Raw genomic sequence first — 19,398 nt, forward strand, 5'->3', positions numbered from 1 at the left:
AAAGAAAAAAAGAGAGACAAAACAGAAAATAAAACAACAGACAGAGGTTAAAGAATAAAATGACACCTATTAAAACAGTGGAACAGAAAAGAACAAGAACATAAATAATAAAATTAGGCAAAATGCTTCAGTTATTGCCCTCCCTCAAAATATATATCACACATCGCCTAATGAATGAATGCAACCAATATATATATATATATATATATATATATATATATATATATATATATATATATATATATATATATATATATATATATATATATATATATATATATATATTTATATATATATATATATATATATATATATATATATATATATTATATATATATAATCACAAATTAACGAGTTAACACACTTCAAGAATCGGTAGGACTGCTGTGCCAGACTCATTGTACTCTTATGAAATTATAATAAAACACCCTAAAATGTGAATCCCAAAATTCCTAAACGGTACTATAGTTATGTCATTTTCACCCCTAGCTTTTGCCGCACATGCTCGTAGACGACGTAGCTGATTGACACCGCAGGTGCAACCTATAAAAAAAAACTATATAAACATATAATTGTATATTGTAAGTCAGCATAAGATAAATTATACTAATACAGCCTCCAGGGATGATTAAAAGATAAATAAGCGTTTTTTTGTGAAAATTTTTCACTTTCATTATTACGCAATAAAAGAAATATGAAAGATTTTTTTATATTTAACTCTTTTTTCTTATTTTTTCTTTTGATGATTTATTGAATTGTATCAGATTAACGACGCTTCTTGACTACTAAGGTCCCTGCGTCGGCCCTGCAATATTATGATTGATCATTTATTTAATAGCTAGGTTTAAGTTGCCAACAACATATCAGTGGTTTGCAGGTTTTTTCGAGGGGTCGGGAGTGGGCAGCTATTAGTAACATAGTTCATGTTATTTTGTTTCGAATGAATCTCCAAATTAAAAAAAAAAAAAATCATCAGAAACAAGCACGTAAAATTCCAAAGGAAATACAATTATTTATGCCCCCACCTCCTCTTAAAAAGCCCTAGCACTTAGAAACATTTATCGCTCTTGCCCGATTAGCTTCCTGTGTTCCAACAATAAAACAATCAGTTTCTTCCTTTTCCCCTCTCAGTATCAAAGTAGGTTACTTTTTGCAAAAAAAGAAAAAAAAACCTTTCAGTTTTTCAATTACACAATGTATGTTAATGCTTCATACATTAAAATGAAAAAATCAAGTCCTCTATTGATTTCCATAGAAAATTCTCGAAATAATCAGCCATTGTGCAGATATTTTAAAGATATTTATAATTACACAGGGGAATGTATGAGTACGTGTGCACTAATTTGTTTTTTGCAAGTACAAACTCATAATGGATGACGCTGAAAACCTGAATTTTCTATCAAGGAAAACATGAGTCTCAGCAATTTCTTTTACAAAATCAGGGATGGTAGAGGTAGTGACCATGCTCCAAAATCTGCTGATAAACTGTCAGTACTCCCACTATCATCCTGTGCTTTAGCCATGTCGTTGATCAATCCTTAAAGAGTCAGTTATTCACCGCGATACTCGGAGCTCACGTACTTAGGTAAACGGTAATTTTGTTGCACCAAATAAAAGATAGTAGCTGATGATAAAACTTCATGCCAGTGTCAGTGAGGGAGATTAAAAGGGCTAACCCAATGCTAGGAATCTAGGATACTCGGAGCTCACGTACTTAGGAACGGTAATTTTGTTGCACCAAATAAAAGATAGTAGCTGATGATAAAACTTCATGCCAGTGTCAGTGAGGGAGATTAAAAGGGCTAACCCAATGCTAGGAATCTAGGATACTCGGAGCTCACGTACTTAGGAACGGTAATTTTGTTGCACCAAATAAAAGATAGTAGCTGATGATAAAACTTCATGCCAGTGTCAGTGAGGGAGATTAAAAGGGCTAACCCAATGCTAGGAATCTAGGATACTCGGAGCTCACGTACTTAGGAACGGTAATTTTGTTGCACCAAATAAAAGATAGTAGCTGATGATAAAACTTCATGCCAGTGTCAGTGAGGGAGATTACGTGGGCTAACCCAATGCTAGGAATCTTGTAAAGATTCCTAACGTTAAGTCAATATTAAGAATCTTACTCAAAGATAAATTATATGTTATGACAGGAATATATAGATACTCTTTTCTAACCATTTTCTTCTTTTTTTTTGTAATTCACTGCCCATAACAGTTATTCACCATCCCAAAATGCGGGCCGTCACGTCCATTTGGATCACTGTATTGCCCACCAAAGGACAATGGCATAATTTACAAATCACTGCACCAAAGCATGTTTCAGTGGCATTGACTATAACTAAGCACCTGTCAGTATAGATTCAATGATAATAATGAAAAACATTCCGGTTCTGTTGTTAGCGGTTAGAAATATTTTTCACTCTAAACTATCAAAAAAAGTATAACAACAGGAGTTCAATACGATTTAAAAGAGAAATCAAGTCCTTTATTGTTTTCCATAGAAAATTGTCGAAATAATCGGTCACATGTGCATATATTCAGGTAAAAGGAGAATTTTCTATTTTTTCTTTTTTGTTTTTTTTTGTGTGTTGTTTTTTTCCAGGGATGACCGTATCGAACAAAGGGTCCTAGCAAATCGGGAGATAGCTCATTTGAACAGAAAGCAAAAGTTATATTGTCCGATTTAAGTAGCTTAAAAGATTGGAGGACCTCTAGCTACCTCCAGCGCCCATTTTTTCCTCCAAATTCATTCGACCAGAATTTTGAGATAACCGTTTAATTAAGAATGGATGAAATGTCCAATATCTATGCATCGGTGATGACATGACCCTCTAAGTCCCTGGGTAAAGGGGTGTAAGCTATGCAATTTGCCCGATTTGTTCACATACAGAATTTTTTGTTAGTGGGAAATATATGGAAATTTTGCGGAGAGGGGGTTATTCTCCATGGCAAAATTTTCCATGGGAGGAAAGTTTCGGCTGAATACTATTCACATACAAAATTTTTCTTTATTGGGGAATATATAGAAATTTTTCGGAGAGGGGGTTATTATCCATGGCAAAATTTTCAGTGGTAGGAAAGTTTTCCGGGTGAATTTTCCAGGAGCAATATTACACGGGGGGGGGGGGGAGAAGGGGAATTCGTGGCTTTATTTCAAAAACAGGCAGAAATTAAATAAATAAAAACAAGTTTTTTCAACTGAAAGTAAGGAGCAATATTAAAACGAACAGAAATTACTTTGTATTTGAGGGGGGATTGTGACGTTTTCAGTCCTGGCTCTTTACGCTAAAATTTGACTTTTTGTCTTGATTGTTGAGGAAGGACTAGTCAAACATAAGGGCCCTAGGTTTCGAGCCAGAAGTATTTTTGAAGAGCTTTAAGACCATAGCGAAAGAACGAGCGTTGAAGAAGAGGCAGTACGCCTTATGTACAAAATAATTTCTCTTTATTGCAAGTTTTAATGTTGCTCATTACTTTCAGTTGAAAAAACTTGTTTTATTTATTTAACTCCTAACTAAACATGACATTTTCAGTAAAAAAGGAAAAAAAACTCAGAACAAAACAAAACGAACAAGCGGATTTATGACTGTAAGTTAAGGTGGATTAAGTTTGTTGTTGTTGCTGTACTAGTTGAAGCAGTTTAAAGACATATAGACCAAAGCCTTTTTGTTATAAAATAGCTTTCAAGTCTTAAGATCTAATTTTTGACGTTCTTATTTAAATTTTTGTTGTCTTGCTTTAGAATAATATTATTCATGCATTTTACAATCGCTATGTTTAATATGAAACGGCCATGAAACGGAGATCAGCACCGCCGATTCGGACCTTAAGGGTCTAGTGCCGTCTTACTTACTTACTTATCTTTAATATACGGCACGTTCGAAAGAAGTTTTTCGGGTGAATACTATTCACATACAAAATTTTTCTTTATTGGGGAATATATAGAAATTTTTCGGAGAGGGGGTTATTATCCATGGCAAAATTTTCCGTGGTAGGAGAGTTTCCGGGTGAATTTTCCAAGAGAAATATTACACGGGGAGGGGAGAAGAGGAATTCCTGGCCTTATTGCAAAAACAGGCAGAAATTAAATAAATAAAAACAAGTTTTTTCAACTGAAAGTAAGGAGCAATATTAAAACTTAAAATGAACAGAAATTACTTTGTATTTGGGGTGGGGATTGTCACGTTCTCAGCCCTGGCTCTTTACGCTAAAATTCAACTTTTTGTCCTGATTGTTAAGGAAGGACTACTCAAAGATAAGGGCCCTAGGTTTCGAACGGGAAGTACTTTTGAAGAGCTTTAAGACCATAGCGAAAGAACGAGCGTTGAAGAAGAGGCAGTACGCCTTATATACAAAATAATTTCTCTTTATTGCAAGTTTTAATGTCGCTCGTTACTTTCAATTGAAAAAACTCGTTTTTATTTATCTAACTCCTAACTAAACACGACATATTCAGTAAAAAAAAGAAAAAAAAAAAAAAAAAAAAAAAAAAAAAAAAAAAAAAAAAAAAAAAAAACTCAGAACAAAAGAAAAAGAACAAGCGGATTTATGACTGTAAGTTAAGGTGGATTAAGTTTGTTGTTGTTGCTGTACTAGTTGAAGCAATTTAAAGACATACAGACCTATCCTTTTTGTTATAAAATAGCTTTCAAGTCTTAAGATCTAATTTTTGACGTTCTTATTTAGAATTTCTCTTGTCTTGCTTTAGAATAATATTATTCATGCATTTTACAATCGCTATCTTTAATATGAAACGGCCATGAAACGTAGATCAGCACCACAGGTTTGGACCTTAGTTATCTTTAATATACTGCACGTTCGAAAGAAGTTGTCCTCCTCAACAATTATAACAATCTAAGGTTTCTATAATTTCCTTGATACCTCAATTAAAATCTTCATGTTACTGGGGTTGAAATTAATATACCTGCCTTTCTACAGTAGCTAGCACTAAATAATCTTTTCAGCTTAGAATAGGCTTATCAAAATTTTTATATATTAATTTTGATAGGCTTTATTATTTTACGATTTTACTTATTTTAGATTCTATTTCTTTTATTTGACCTATTATTAATTGACGAGAATTTCAAGTAATAAAAAAAAATTGATAGAAACAGGAACAGAAATAATACATTTTCAAAATGAATGTGGCCCTTGTGCAGATCGTCAAGAATAATTTGTTCTATAAAAATACGTTTTAAAATAACAAATAATGGCCAAATATAGAATACGAAAATTATAAATAAACACAGCACTGCTACAAGCGGTCAAGAGCATATGTGGTAATAGGACGCGTGCTCGGCAAAAGACACACTACAAAAAGAATCAGTAACTTGAAAGGGGGATGAGAAACAAGGTGATTTGCTAAGAGCACGTTCTTTCTGTAAATAAAAAAAGGACCTAAAACATAAAAAAAGATTTAAAATCTTAAACGAATTTTATCAATATAAAAAGAACCTATAACTTTAAACAAATTTCATCAAGATGAAAAAGGAGCTAAAAAATAAAAGAACTAAAATTCCAAATGAATTTTATCAATATAAAAAGAACCTAACACTTTAAAGAAATTTCATCAATATAAAAAGGGAGCTAAAACATAAGAAAAGACCTAAAATTCTAAACGAGTTTCATCAATATAATAAAGAACCTAAAATTTCATTTATACAAAAAAAAGCCTAAAACTTAGACACATCTCATCAATATAAAAAGGAGCTAACAAATAAAAAAGACCTAAAATTCTAAATGAATTTCATCAAAATAGAAAAGAACCTAAGAAAAAGGACCAAAATCCTAAATGAATATCATCAATATAATAAAGGACCTAAAATTTTAAACGAATTTCATCAATATAAAAACGACCTAAAATTCTAAGTGAGTTTAATCAATATAAAAAGAACCTAGAACTTCAAATAAATTTCATCAATATGAAAAAGGAGCTAAAAAATAGAAAAGACCTAAATTCTAAACAGATTTCATCAATATAAAATGAACCTAAAAGTTTAAACGAACTTCATTATTATAAACAAGAGCTAAGAGCTCATATGGCACTTGTGACGAGACAAGAAGAGCTAAGAGCCAAGAGCTCATATGGTATGAGCTCGTAACAAAATTCTAAGAATCAATAGATTGATTTAAAAGGAAAATCAGAGGATTAATGCTGGTCAGGATTTAAAATAAGAGCTCTGAGTCAAGATTTCCTTCTAAATATCAAAATTCATTAAGATCCGATCACCCACTCGTAAGTTATATATACCTAATTTTTCTTAATTTTTCCTCTCCCTTAGCCCCCGAGATGGTCGAATCTGGGAAAACGACTTTATCAAGTCAATTTGTGCAGCTCCCTGACACGCCTACCAATTTTCATCGTCCTAGCACGTCCAGAAGCACCAAACTCGCCAAATCCATGAGCCCCTCCCCCCAACTCCCCCAAAGAGAGCGAACCCGGTACGGTTACGTCAATCACGTATCAAGGACATTTGCTTATTCTATCCACCAAGCTTCATCTCGATTCCTCCACTCCAAGTGTTTTCCAAGATTTCCCCTCCCAACTCCCCCAATGTCAAAAGATCGGGTTGGGATTTGATATAAGAGCTCTGAGACTTGAATTCCTTCTAAATATCAAATCTCATTAAGATCCGATCACCTATTCGTAAGATAAAAATACCCCAATTTTCACGTTTTCCAAGAATTCCGGTTTCCCCCTCCAACCCCCCCCCCCCCATGTCACAAGAACTGATCGGAATTTAAAATTAGAGCTTTAAAGCATAAGATCCTTCTAAATATCAAATTTCATTAAGATCTGGTCACCCTTTCGTAAGTTACAAATACCTCATTTTTCCAAATTACCCCCCCCCCCAAACTCCACCAAAGAGAGCAGATCCGGTCCGGTTATGTCAGTCACGTATCTTAGACAGGTTTTTATTCTTCCCATCCAGTTTCATCCTGATCTCCCCGCTTTAAGTATTTTCTAAGATTTCCGCCCCCCCCCCCCCAATGACGCTGGATCCGGTTGAGATTTAAATAAGGTTGCAATTTAAAATAAGAGATCTGGGTTACGAGGTCCTTCTAAATATGAAGTTTCATGAAGATCCGATCACTCCTTCGTAAGTTAAAAATCCGTAATTTTTTCTAGTTTTTCAGAATTAACGAACCCCCCCCCCCCATTAGAGCGGATCCGTTCCAATTATTTAAATCACGTATCTAAGACTTCTGCTTATTTTTCCCACCAAGTTTCATCCCGATCCCTCCAATCTAAGCGTTTTCCATGATTTTAGGTTCCCCCACCCCAAACTCCCTCCAATGTCACCATATCCGGTCGGGATTTAAAATAAAGCTTTGAGACACGATATCCTTCTGAATATCAAATTTCATTGAGATCCGATTAGCCGTTCGTAAGTTAAAAATAACTCATTTTTTCTAATGTTTCAGAATACCCCCCCCCCCCCCAACTACCCCAAAGACAGTGGATCCGTTCCGGTTATGTCAATCATGTATCTAGGACTTGTGCTTATTTTTCCCACCAAGTTTCATCCCGATCCCTCCACTCTAAGTGTTTTTAGGTTTCCCCCTCCCAACTCCCCCCCTCCCACTATGTCATCAGGTCTGGTCGGGATTAAAACTTTCAGCTCTGAGACACAATATACTTCCAAACATCAAATTTCATTAAGATCAGATCAACCGTTCGTAAGTTAAAAATACTTCATTTTTTCTATTTCTTCCAAATTAACGGGCCCCCCACTCCTCCCCAGATGGTCACATCGGGAAAACGACTATTTCTAAATTAATCTGGTCCGGTCCCTGTTACGCCTGCCAAATTTCATCGTCCTAGCTTATCTGGAAGTGCCTAAAGTAGCAAAACTGGGACCGACAGACCGACAGAATTTGCGATTGCTATATGTCACTTGATTAATACCAAGTGTCATAAAAAGGAGCAAATAAATAAAAACGACCTAAGAATTTCTTCAAAACCTAAAAAAGGACCCAAAATTCTAAATTAATATCATCAATAGTAGGAAATTTACCTTCAGGAAATTCGGGACAATGCCCCTCCATAAGCCTGGAATACCTTCTGTATTGACAACGTGTTTCAACTGTCCTGTCATTGTTAAGAGTTCTTGTGGCACTTGTGGAGGTGGTGTTCCATTTGGACACACAGTATTTAAGGCAGCTGATAAAAGAAAAAATAATGTAGTCTACAGCATACAAGAGATGAAAGAAGGATTTGATAAGAAAGAAGAATAAAGGCCTAATATCCCTTTATGGCTAAAGGCCTTCAGAACAGATGAGAAAGAAAGATGAAGTTGTATTTCTGAAAAAAAGAAACCCAAACGAAAAACTAGCGATCAAAGAAGAAAGAAGAAAGATGAATGCAGGAATGATCAGTATTCAGAGCAGCTAAGAAAAGAGAGAAGAAAAATGTAACTGAAAAAAAGAGATAAAGAAAAAGGAAAGAAATACATGTATTTTACTTAGACTTAAGCCTTGAAACAAAATTTTGCTTTTAAGGAAAGAAGGAAAACAAAGACGACTAGAAAAGAAAAAAAGAGACGAGAATACAGAAATCCCATTTGGACTTGGTCATCTGAGTGATTGGGATTAAAACAATAGGTCAGAGGGATGAAATACAAATTTGGTAAGATAAAACAAAGAAAGAGCGTAGTTCCATTATGACTTAGTTTTTAAAGTAGTCTGAAAAAAGTTTAAATAGAGATGAGTTAATAATGGAAGAGATAAAATGAAATTTAATATCAAAGAAAAAGAAAGGAAATAACCAGAAAGAAAAGTAAAAAGTTGAAAACTGAAAAAAGAAGAAACAAAAAATGAATTCCAGAAAAAAAAAGTAAAACCACTAAATACAAACCTTGACACAGACTGAAGATTTGAATTAAGAAAAAAGAATTTGGATAGGTTTTAAAACAAAACAAAAAAAGAAGTGGAAGTTGATGAAAAATAAGCATAATGCTAAGTAGATCAGACGACAACGAACGTCTTCTATTTCTTAATTTTTCATTTTAAGAAGCAATCCGGAAAGATTATAAAATCGTATAAGATTAAAAAATTTTTTACCCTTATGATGCCTAATATGATACTTTCTCTGTTTTTAGAGAAGTATAAATTCCATAGGGCCACAGAAAAAAACATCGAAGCATGACAGTCTAATTTTGGGCTATCAAACCTAGGAGTTTCTAAAAGCATTTTCTGAAAATGCAATTTCTACAGGCATTATGTTTAAATCTGGTTTCTTTAATTCGCTGAATAAACTGATTTTTTTCTCTCTCAAAAATTTCTATCCGATTTGTGATTAACTCCAGTTTGTCTTGCACTGAATGCCTAGTCTTTGTCACTTGGTATATGCCAAGTTACTATCAATTGGTAACCGACAGTCTCAGTTACTATTTATGCTGTAATAATCAAAAGTGCGACATATACCATTTTGTAACTTTTCAAGAGAGCCAAGAAACGGAAAAAAGTTTACTGACTGTGGTGAATCTGAAGGATGAAACTAATGGGAGATTCAAAATTATTCCATTTTATGGCGTATGTCTCCTTTTCCCTTGGAAAAAAAGGAGACAAATGCAAGGTTCCCATGAAATAGCTCCACAGGACAATCTCCTTCCTTCATTTTGAATGCAACAAGACCTGATCAAAAAGGGACAGACGTCACTTAAAGGCTTGTGCCTTTTTTTTATCTTTGCAACGGTTCAAGACAGGACAAATTTGACTGTGCCATTCGATTCCTCGTGGTTAGTTTACTATTACATGACGTATTTTTAACCAAAATAGCACATGTCGCACTTTTAATTATCACAACCGACACCATCACAACCGGTATATCTAATTACCCGCAGCCTGCAGACGAGTTCGCACAAGAGCCAAAGGGTAGGAAACGAGCTGGCCAATTGTTGATGAAACCATTCCACAACTCAACAGGACTATAACACTTGGACTGTCGCCATTGCCGTGCGACTTGAGCCACCGCTTTTTCAAAGTCTGTGAAATAGAAGAAAAAACTGAAAATAATGACTGTGTTCGAAAAACACATTATGGATAGATGCAGATAATTGTTGTAAAAAGGCCATAGAGCCATGACAACAAGCAAAATAATCTAAGCTCTTCACACATAAACGAACATTTCAAAAACACATACAAAAAACAATTCAAACATATTCAACAATCTATCAAGCACTCAACTCCTCCCCCCCAAAAAAATTTTTTTTTCTCTATTCGCCATTAATCTTTTACTTTGTTTCCTTCATTGTCCCAACGTCATCCGATCATTTGATTTAATGAAATGAGCCAGTCATTTGACCCCAAACGATTTGAAAATAATTCCCTCTTAAAATTTGGGACAAAGGGCCATAAAGTGAAGCAGTTCCAAATCAGTTTCACCACATTAGAGGCAATATTATGAGCCATCCATTACTCTTTATTGCACTTCTAGAATTTCAAAAGAAGGAATGCGGCTAAGTTTTATTTAAGTATATGAAGATTTTAACAAAAAAATGGGATTTAATTTTGGATATAATGCATAAAAAAAACTTAATATAATTTACACTTCAATTATCCAGAAAATTATGTATTCAAACTTAGGGTTTAAGTAGTCGAGACAGGTAGAAAAAATAAGAGTTTAAAAATTTATTATGACAAGGGAAGGGGTTAAACCCCAAACCAGAGGATTTTATCTGTAGAAAAAAGCAAGATTTTCAAAAAGTTCGTTATTAGGACACAGTTTTCCAGGCGAGATTTCAAGACTGTTGATCATAGTAGCTATTTGATTCTTGACAAAGCTTGTTTTGTTTTTTTTTTTTTTTTTTTTAATTGTAGAAACACAAGCAAATAATATAAATAGACAAAAATGGATGGTCAAATAAATTGAAAAGTAACGGAATGGCCCTAGACTAAACTTATTTTAAATGGTTTTAAAACTGGTATTATTGAATTATTCATAACTAAGCCCCCCCCCCCAAAGCTAAGGTCAGTGTTCGCGTTAATAGATCCTATGATACTTTGTTAGACACTTTACGTCACAAAGGATATTTAAAAGTGCTTTCAAAGGCAATTTTAAAGTTACAGAACGTCCGATTTGTTGCAAAGAATGACTAAGATAGATAAATTAAAGCAATAAATGCAGCATTGAAATAAAATATTAAAAAAAAACTGTTAAATGAGTATGATAGATTTTACTAGCTCTCAATATTTTATTAATTGAAACTTCTGTTTTTCAATTTACCTCGTACACAGCTAGGTCAAATCCAGCGTATGGAATGATACCAAGAAGATTTGGAATATAGCCTCTGTAGAAGCCTTTAACACCATCAGCAACATATATTTTCTGGGCTACATCGATGATCCCTTTATATTGCCCTGTTGTACGAATTGCTAACCGTGTCTTCAGCACCTAAGAAGTTTCGGTTTTGATAAAAGGGCAAATTAAAGAGCACATATGAATTGAAGTGAGTTCAATTTATTCAAGATTCAAAATCTTTTATATCACACAAAATAAAAAAACACAAATAACTGAATAAAGCCAACAGGGAGCTAGGCTCAAAAAGAAGGCTATCTAATATTAACTTAATTTCATATCCACTAAATATAAAGATAAAAAACATAAGGAAAAAAAAAAGAAAAAAAAGATAACATAATATAGAGCAGAAGAGGGATAAATCAGGCTACTCCAACATGGCAAATTCCAAATATAACAATAAAAAAAATATATAAGAAATTACAAAGTAAAATTTCCCCGTCATCAAACGAGGTTAATTTTGTTTTGTTCTATTAATTTTGTCTTTAAAAGTGATCGGCTATGAGTATTGTTTTTAAATTAAAGAGATAACTAAGTTTATATTCATTATATTTTTATGACTGAAAATTACTAAAAAAAAAAAAAAAAAAAAAAAAAAAAAAAAAAAAAAAAAAAAAAAAAAAAAAAAAAACAGAAGTACTTAACTCACTAATAAAAATTCGCTACTTCATCTATTGCAAAATATTCTTTTAAAATCTAGGGCGGGGAAGAATTAAATTTTCTTTTCGATGAAAATACCGAAAAAGAGCATTGTCAAAATCAGGGATAGGGAGCAATCAGCCCCTGTTTGCGAGTTGACGTAGGCCTACCTATGTAATCGTTATTCATATGGAAAGGCTGTAGTAGATAGTTATGTTTAAACTCTATGTGCAATAGCATATCTTTGCAATCTATACAGAATGTGCAAAGTTATCACGCAAAAACGACTTTGTTTTTTGGAATTGTGCAAGGTGGAGCACATTATTTGTTATGTTGCTGTGAATTATATCAAAATAAGCATTCAATTGGTCCATTCCAGTTTCGCTGATTTTATTAAATTAATTATGTTTAATTATTTTCTGAATATTGTATTTTGTATTCTATATTTATATTTTGTATTCTGAATATTCTATTTTTGTATCCGCTTTTCTCTATAAATATATAGGATGATTGGTATGTGATAACAAAACAATTCTCTTCCTTTATAGTTTCAACATAATTCTTGGGATTTGCTGAATTTTATCTCGGGATTAACCTGTGTGATGAAATGTGATCTGTTCTTGACACATACTTTAGAGAAACGTAGAAGAAAGCTACACGATTTTCAGCTGGTGGAAATATAGCACAAATTCAAATTGTGGTAATTTGAATTTACTAACAATGCAAAACTGAACTTATTCCTAAGTCATAAAGTCAAAATAGAAAAAATAGAGTAAGTACATGAGAAGGACTTTCATTTCAGGCATTAATATATCATATTTCAAGCAATTATTGGATCTTTCCTACATAATAAAACCAGTATTTAAAATACAAAAAAAAATCCAGTATATTGCAAAAAGACAAGTCGATCATATAGGCTGACAAGGCAGGGGAAAAGGGCAACCCTTTTAACAGTATGTCTTAATTGTAAACTTTAATAAGCCCTGTGACATTACTTTGTATTTGTGCTGTATTTAATGAAAAGACAAAAAAAAACTAACAAAAGACAAAAAGACAAAAAAAAACTTTTCAAAATATAAATCTTTTCGGTAAACGGCAAATGACGCTCTGACCTTTAAAAGATTTAGGGGGCGGTAGCCCTACTCATATTCCTGGCAATTTCTACCCGTTTTACGTTTAATTGGTCTTTTCAGTTAGTCTTTGTTCGCTTGCTCTTGGTTCTTCCGGTCTCGTCACCAGTGCCAGCTCTTAGCTCTTCAAAATACGAAATTAAAGACTATATTGCGGATTTTTTAAAAACTCGGTCGTCCGTCTGAGACTTTAATTCCCAAGTTTCTAGTCACTTTCACCAAATTGATTTTAAAAATCAATTGAAAAATACAGGTTACCCCCCCCATCTATTCCATACTTTAATACTTTCCTACAACAGATTCTCTCGGAATAGATTTTATCCAAAATTTTATTGGTTGCCATAGGCTTTACGAATTACCAAAATTTCTTCTACTATTCTAAAATTTTTGCCGATTATCTACCTTAGTATTTGAACGAAAAGTAGGCCATGTGGTTCTCAAGCACCTGTGCCAAATAGTGCGTGATTCCCTGCCTGACAAGACAAAGCGTCACTTGTCAAGCCTCAATTTGAATCCTAAGCTTAAGACATCTGTAAGCAGTCTCGTAATTGTCAGAAGAGTATTCGTATCTTTTCATTCCAACGGATAACAAGAGCTAAGAGCTCATATGGCACTTGTAACGAGGTCGGATTAGCCAAGAGCTTGAGCTCTAGGAGAATTCTAAGAATCAATAGACTGATTTAAAAGGAAAATCGGAGGCTTAATGCGAGCTGGGATTTAAAATCAAAGCTCTGAGACACAATGTCCCTCTAAATATCAAAACTCACTAAAATCCGATTACCACTCCTAAGTTAAAAATACCTAATTTTTTCTAATTTTCCCTCTCCCTTCAGCCCCTCAGATGGTCGAATTGGGGAAAAACGACTTTTTCAAGTCAATTTGTGCAGGTCCCTGACACACCTACCAATTTTCACCGTCCTAGCACGTCCAGAAGCACCAGACTTACCTAAGCGCGGGAACACCCTACCTCCCCCAAAGAGATCAAATCTATTCCGGTTACGTTAATCATGTATCTACTCCATTTTCTTATTCTACCCACCAAGTTTCATCCCGATCACTCTAAGGGTTTTCCAAGATTTCCGGTTTCCCCTTCCAACTCCCCCCAATGTCATCAGATCTGATCGGGATGATCTGTTTGGGATTTAAAATAAGAGCTCTAAGACATGAGTTACTTCTAAATGACAAATCTCATTAAGATCCGGTCACCCGTTCTTAAGTTAAAAATACCTCAATTTTTCTAATTTTTCCGAAATACCCCCCACCCCCCAAATCCTTCAAAGAGAGCGAATCCGTTCTAATTATGTTAATCACGTATCTAGGACTATTGCTTACTCTTCCCATCAAGTTTCATCCCAAAGTCTATACTCTAAGCATTTTCCAAGATTACCGGTTTCCAGGATTTTGTTTCTCCCTCCAGCCCCCATGTCCCTGGATCCCATTTGAATTGAATATGAAGCATCTGAGACATAAGATCATTCTATATATCAAGTTTCATTAAGATTTGATCACCAATTCGTAAGATAAAGATATCTCAATTTTTACGTTTTCCAAGATTTCCGGTTTCCCCTCCAATTGTCCCAATGTTACCAGATCTGGTCGAGATTTAACATGAGAGCTCTGAAGCACAAGATCCATCTAAATTTGAAATGAAGTTACAAATACCTCATTTTTTTCTAATTTTTCCGAATCACCCTCCTCCCAACTCCCCCAAAGAGAGCGGATCCGATCCGTTTATGTCAGTCACGTATCTTGGACTTGTGCTTATTCTTCCCACCAAGTTTCATCCTGATCTCTCCACTCTAAGCCTTTTCCAAGATTTCCAGTCCCCCTCCAACTCCCCCCAATGACACTTGATCCGGTCATTGAGTTACCGGATGAGAGATCTGAGTTACAAGTTCCTTCTAAATATGAAATTTCATTAATATCCGATCACTCCTTCGTAAGTTAAAAGTACCTCATTTTCTCTATATTTTCAAAATTAACCCTCCCCCAAAGAAAGCGGATCCATTCTGGTTATGTCAATCACGTATCTAGGACTTGTGCTTCTTTTTCCCACCAAGTTTCCTCCCAATCCCTCCACTCTAAGCGTTCTCCAGGATTTTAGGTTTCCCCTTCCAACTCCCCCCCACTGTCACCGGATCCGGTCAGGATTTAAAATAAGAGCTTTCAGACACGATTCTAAACATCAAATTTCAAAAAGATCCGATCCCATGGTCCGTAAGTTAAAAATACCTCATTTTTTCTAATTTTTTCGAACTAACCATCCCCCCACTGCCCCCCCAGTCACATAAGGGAAAAGACTATTTCTAATTTAATCTGTTCTGGTCTCCGATTCGCCAGCCAAATTTCGTCGTCCTAGCTTATCTCGAAGTGCCTAACCTACAAAAACCGGGACCGACAGAATTTGCGATCACTATATATCACTTGGTAAATACCAAGTGCCATAAAAAAGTGACTGATAAAGTTTTTAACAGGAATATATAACGAAAAGAGAAATCACCAATGCAACAACACAAACACATTGAAAAAAAAAAAAAAAAAGGAAGACAGAAGGAGAAAAGGAAGACTGTTTTCCTAAATTAGTGATTAATATAGACCAGCACTTGAATGAGGCCTTAACCCTACTCATCCATACAATCACATAGGTCAAACAGCATAGCCATACACAATCAACCATAAAGAATAATCCATGGACAGGCAGTCATGTCGTCATTAAGTATAAGTCGTCATTTACCAAACAATAAAAACATTAAAGACAAACAATTTAGAGGCAACAACCCAACACAAGGGCTCACCAGGAGAATACACACTTGCCTATAGGGTTTCGGCACTTTAAATTCTCTACCCAGTCAAGTGTCGTGCCTACCACAGAATACCTATGGTAATAGGTATATACAATATGTACGTATATATATATATATATATATATATATATATATATATATATATATATATATATATATATATATACATATATATATATATATATATATATATATATATATATATATATACATATATATATATATATATATATATATATATATATATATATATATATATATATATATATATATATATATATATATACATACATATACATACACCATATTCCATATATGTAACTCACCATATGTAACCAAGGATATTATATTATTTTATTATTTATTATTATTTATTCATTATTTCATTATTATTATAATTTATTATTTTATTATATTATCTTATTATTTTACTTGGACTCTTAAAAAAAAAATCAGACTACCCGAAATGAAAGAAAAAAAAAGAACTCAGGGAAATAAATACCTCCATTGGATAAATCACAGACTGAGCAAACCCACCAGCAAAAGAGCCTGCAGCAAATCGCTCATACATCCCTAGTTCCTTGCAAGTATCTTGATGTATAATTTGCTTTACACGTTCATAAGCTGCAAATTTCAATGCCGATTCAGGAGCTATTTTGAGCACGTTTATAAAATTGCCACGCCACAGGCTAATGACACCCCCTTCAACTAACATGTGCCTTACACAGGCAGCCAGAGATCCAAATCTATCCAAGCCGTGCACCTACAAATAAAAACTCAGAAGTAAGCAAAAAATATATAAATACAAAAATAAATATAATAAGAAAGTATTTCTGACCACACTTTATGCCTAGAGAAGTAGTTCTCCCTTCCCTTCTCTTTTCCACCTCTATCTTTCCTTTTTATTTGTTTAATTCATTTATTTTGACTGGCATGGTAATTTTTGTTAATGTGGCTTGTCTGTTTTTTTCTTTTTCTTCTTTCTTTTCTTTTTTAGCTTCTTCCTTTGTTTCTCATCTTCTTGTTCATCTGTTAAATTGTATTGCTAATATTTAATGTTATGTTTAGTCTCCCACTCTCACAGGCCAAAGACCCTTTGTGGGGGTCTAAAGTTTTATAATTTTTTCTTTTAAATAAATTGATTGATTGAGACTGTGTTTAAAAAATATTAAATGTTAAATTACCACAAAAAACGTAGCAGCGGTGTATACTCCCAAGCGTTTTGTGACTAGCATTTTTTAGGAGGTATTTGTGAGACTAAATATTTATTAATCGTTGAAGATTGTCAAATATTAAAAATTGTAAAAGAGAAAAAACTAATAGTAAAAAAGGATCTTAAAAAAAGAGGATTTCAAGAAGAGAAAAAAAAATCTTTTTCCATAATTGATACTCTCCAGAAAGATACACTTGTATGTGAGCACACCCTTGCAAGATGGACCAGCAGTAAGTAAAACAGCCCAAACCCATAGAATATCAACAAAAAGCCCAAAGGCGGGAGCGGTGGTGGCCATGGGGTGGCTCCGTCATAAATCTTATAAACATTAAATTTTGAATTAGAGGTACATCGATCACCATCTATAAATTTTTTTAAACCAATGTAGGTAGCGACCACTTTCAAAAGTATTCTAATTACCAATAATAGATGAATAAGGCTAACTGGCTGTTACTATTTTTCAACTGAAAACTGAATTGTATGATCAGAATTACAGCAACTACTTTGGGGGGAGGGGGGAGAGGGGATGAATTGATGCATTCAAAAAAACAAAACAAAATAATTTTTGAGCTAAAGAAAAGAAAGTTTTTATTTATATCTGTGTTGATTTTAGATTTTCTAATGAATTTTGCGATACATTAAGATTGACCACTAAGTAAATTTCCCTTAAAATTTAACCCTCAGCCAACAATAAAAATTTAAATTTAGAGGGATTTTAAAACAGTCTTAAGAAAAAACAAGAAACCTTTTTTACCAGAAAATTCATATTTCATTTTTTGAATATTGAAACGTTTTCTACCATGTAATATGTTTGGTCTTTTAAGGGGAGTAAAGGTATTGTTAGAAAACTTCATTCACATTCAAGGCCACGCTGAAACTTTATAACCTTGGAACTGAGGAACTTTAACTATGGACAATATTAACATTTTAAGGCCTCTTGTGGTTACTAAATATTAAAAAAACCTTCTCTCTTCCTCTAGATCAAGTCCTCCCTATATAAAAAAAAACACAAACTTCTCCTCGTAATGCTTACTGCAAAAGCATGTTTTTAATTGTTTTTTAGGAGAAATCGTTTACAATGCTTTTAAAGATCCAACACAAATTTCAATGAGGAAAAACTGTAAGAACTGTTCCACGATTGTTACGTAATAGCAAAACATTTTTAAGAAAAAGCACTCATGTATACAATATCAGTTAAATACTGAACAGAAATAATAAAACTTTTGCTGTGTGATACTGCTGGTGCATATTTACTTTCAAACTTCAAAAAAAACTAAGGAATAAACTCAAATATACTCGTAGTTATATTTTCATGGTTTTGTCTTGAATGATAAAAAAAAATCCGTGTTTGTACCTGGTATTGTTTGTACGCCAAAAAGAAAGACTCGAAGATGCAATTAAACTTGCATTTTCGCAACATACGAGAACATATGTCATATTTTTTTTTCCGGCATTAAAAAGCAGTAGTATTGTGGTATTGTAATGCTTTTATAAGGTTTGATATATTTTTAATAACTTATTATAACATCTTTTTAATATCATATTAGAAACTAAGCTACACTCCATTTTCCTCTTTGCAAATGAAGGCATAAAGAGTCAAGGACCTTGGTCTTCTCGGAATCCACTTCTCAAAACGTTGTTGCACAGCTTCAAAAGATCCAGAATAGGGCTAATAATACAGGTTTGTTGGTTCGTCACGATTCTTTTCTGTCTGTTAGTGAAAGGTTTGATGCACCAGTGTCAGCTGTTTTCTGTGCATAGATTCCCCTCCTCTACAGCTGTTTCTTACTGTCCCCCACAACCAAGACACACACGAAGGCAAACAGTTCGGTCCATCATCTCAAGGGTGAGTGGGAGAGAACAGAGTAATTGAGGAGCAGATTCATTCGACGTTACACTTTGATTTGGAGCGATCCTCTTGGGGATGTTATCTCTGAGAGTTTCTTCGTCGACTCCTTCGAAAGATGATTCATCATGAGTCATCTAAAGCCTTGTTATGAACCGAAGTTAAAGACAAACGGCAAATCAGATATTTAAATAACGTACCGCCCCAAATACAGGAATTAAAAAAAAATAATATTATTTTGCCAATGGGATACACAGTAAGCTATTTGAAAATTATCATTGACATCTAATTGATACTGACTAGCCTAGAACTAAAATAAGGGACCTAAAAGAGGGATTAAGACCAGGCATCTAAATGGATAAGGGTATTAAGAGCAGATCTAAAACATGGGACCTAAAAGAGGAATTAAGAACGGGTATCTAAAGGGATAAAGGGATAAAAAGCGGACCTACAACATCGGATCT

General features: G+C 33.8%; 1 protein-coding gene across 2 annotated transcripts in view; it reads right to left on the reverse strand.

Moving 5' to 3' along the window:
- Positions 1-333: 333 nt before the first annotated feature.
- The window catches only part of LOC136041859 (mitochondrial adenyl nucleotide antiporter SLC25A23-like), a 145,657-nt gene continuing 126,592 nt past the window's right edge, over positions 334-19,398 (reverse strand). For both annotated transcript variants that reach the window (XM_065726634.1, XM_065726635.1), the window contains 5 exons: positions 16,378-16,638; positions 11,231-11,398; positions 9,843-9,990; positions 8,022-8,167; positions 334-543 (listed from right to left, as the gene is read on the reverse strand). In XM_065726634.1, coding sequence (XP_065582706.1) covers positions 469-543; positions 8,022-8,167; positions 9,843-9,990; positions 11,231-11,398; positions 16,378-16,638 — 798 coding nt within the window. In that variant the 3' untranslated portion in view covers positions 334-468. The remainder of the gene's footprint in view (positions 544-8,021; positions 8,168-9,842; positions 9,991-11,230; positions 11,399-16,377; positions 16,639-19,398) is intronic.

Source organism: Artemia franciscana, unplaced genomic scaffold, assembly GCF_032884065.1.
Source record: "Artemia franciscana unplaced genomic scaffold, ASM3288406v1 PGA_scaffold_47, whole genome shotgun sequence".
Taxonomy (NCBI): Eukaryota; Metazoa; Arthropoda; class Branchiopoda; order Anostraca; family Artemiidae; genus Artemia; species Artemia franciscana.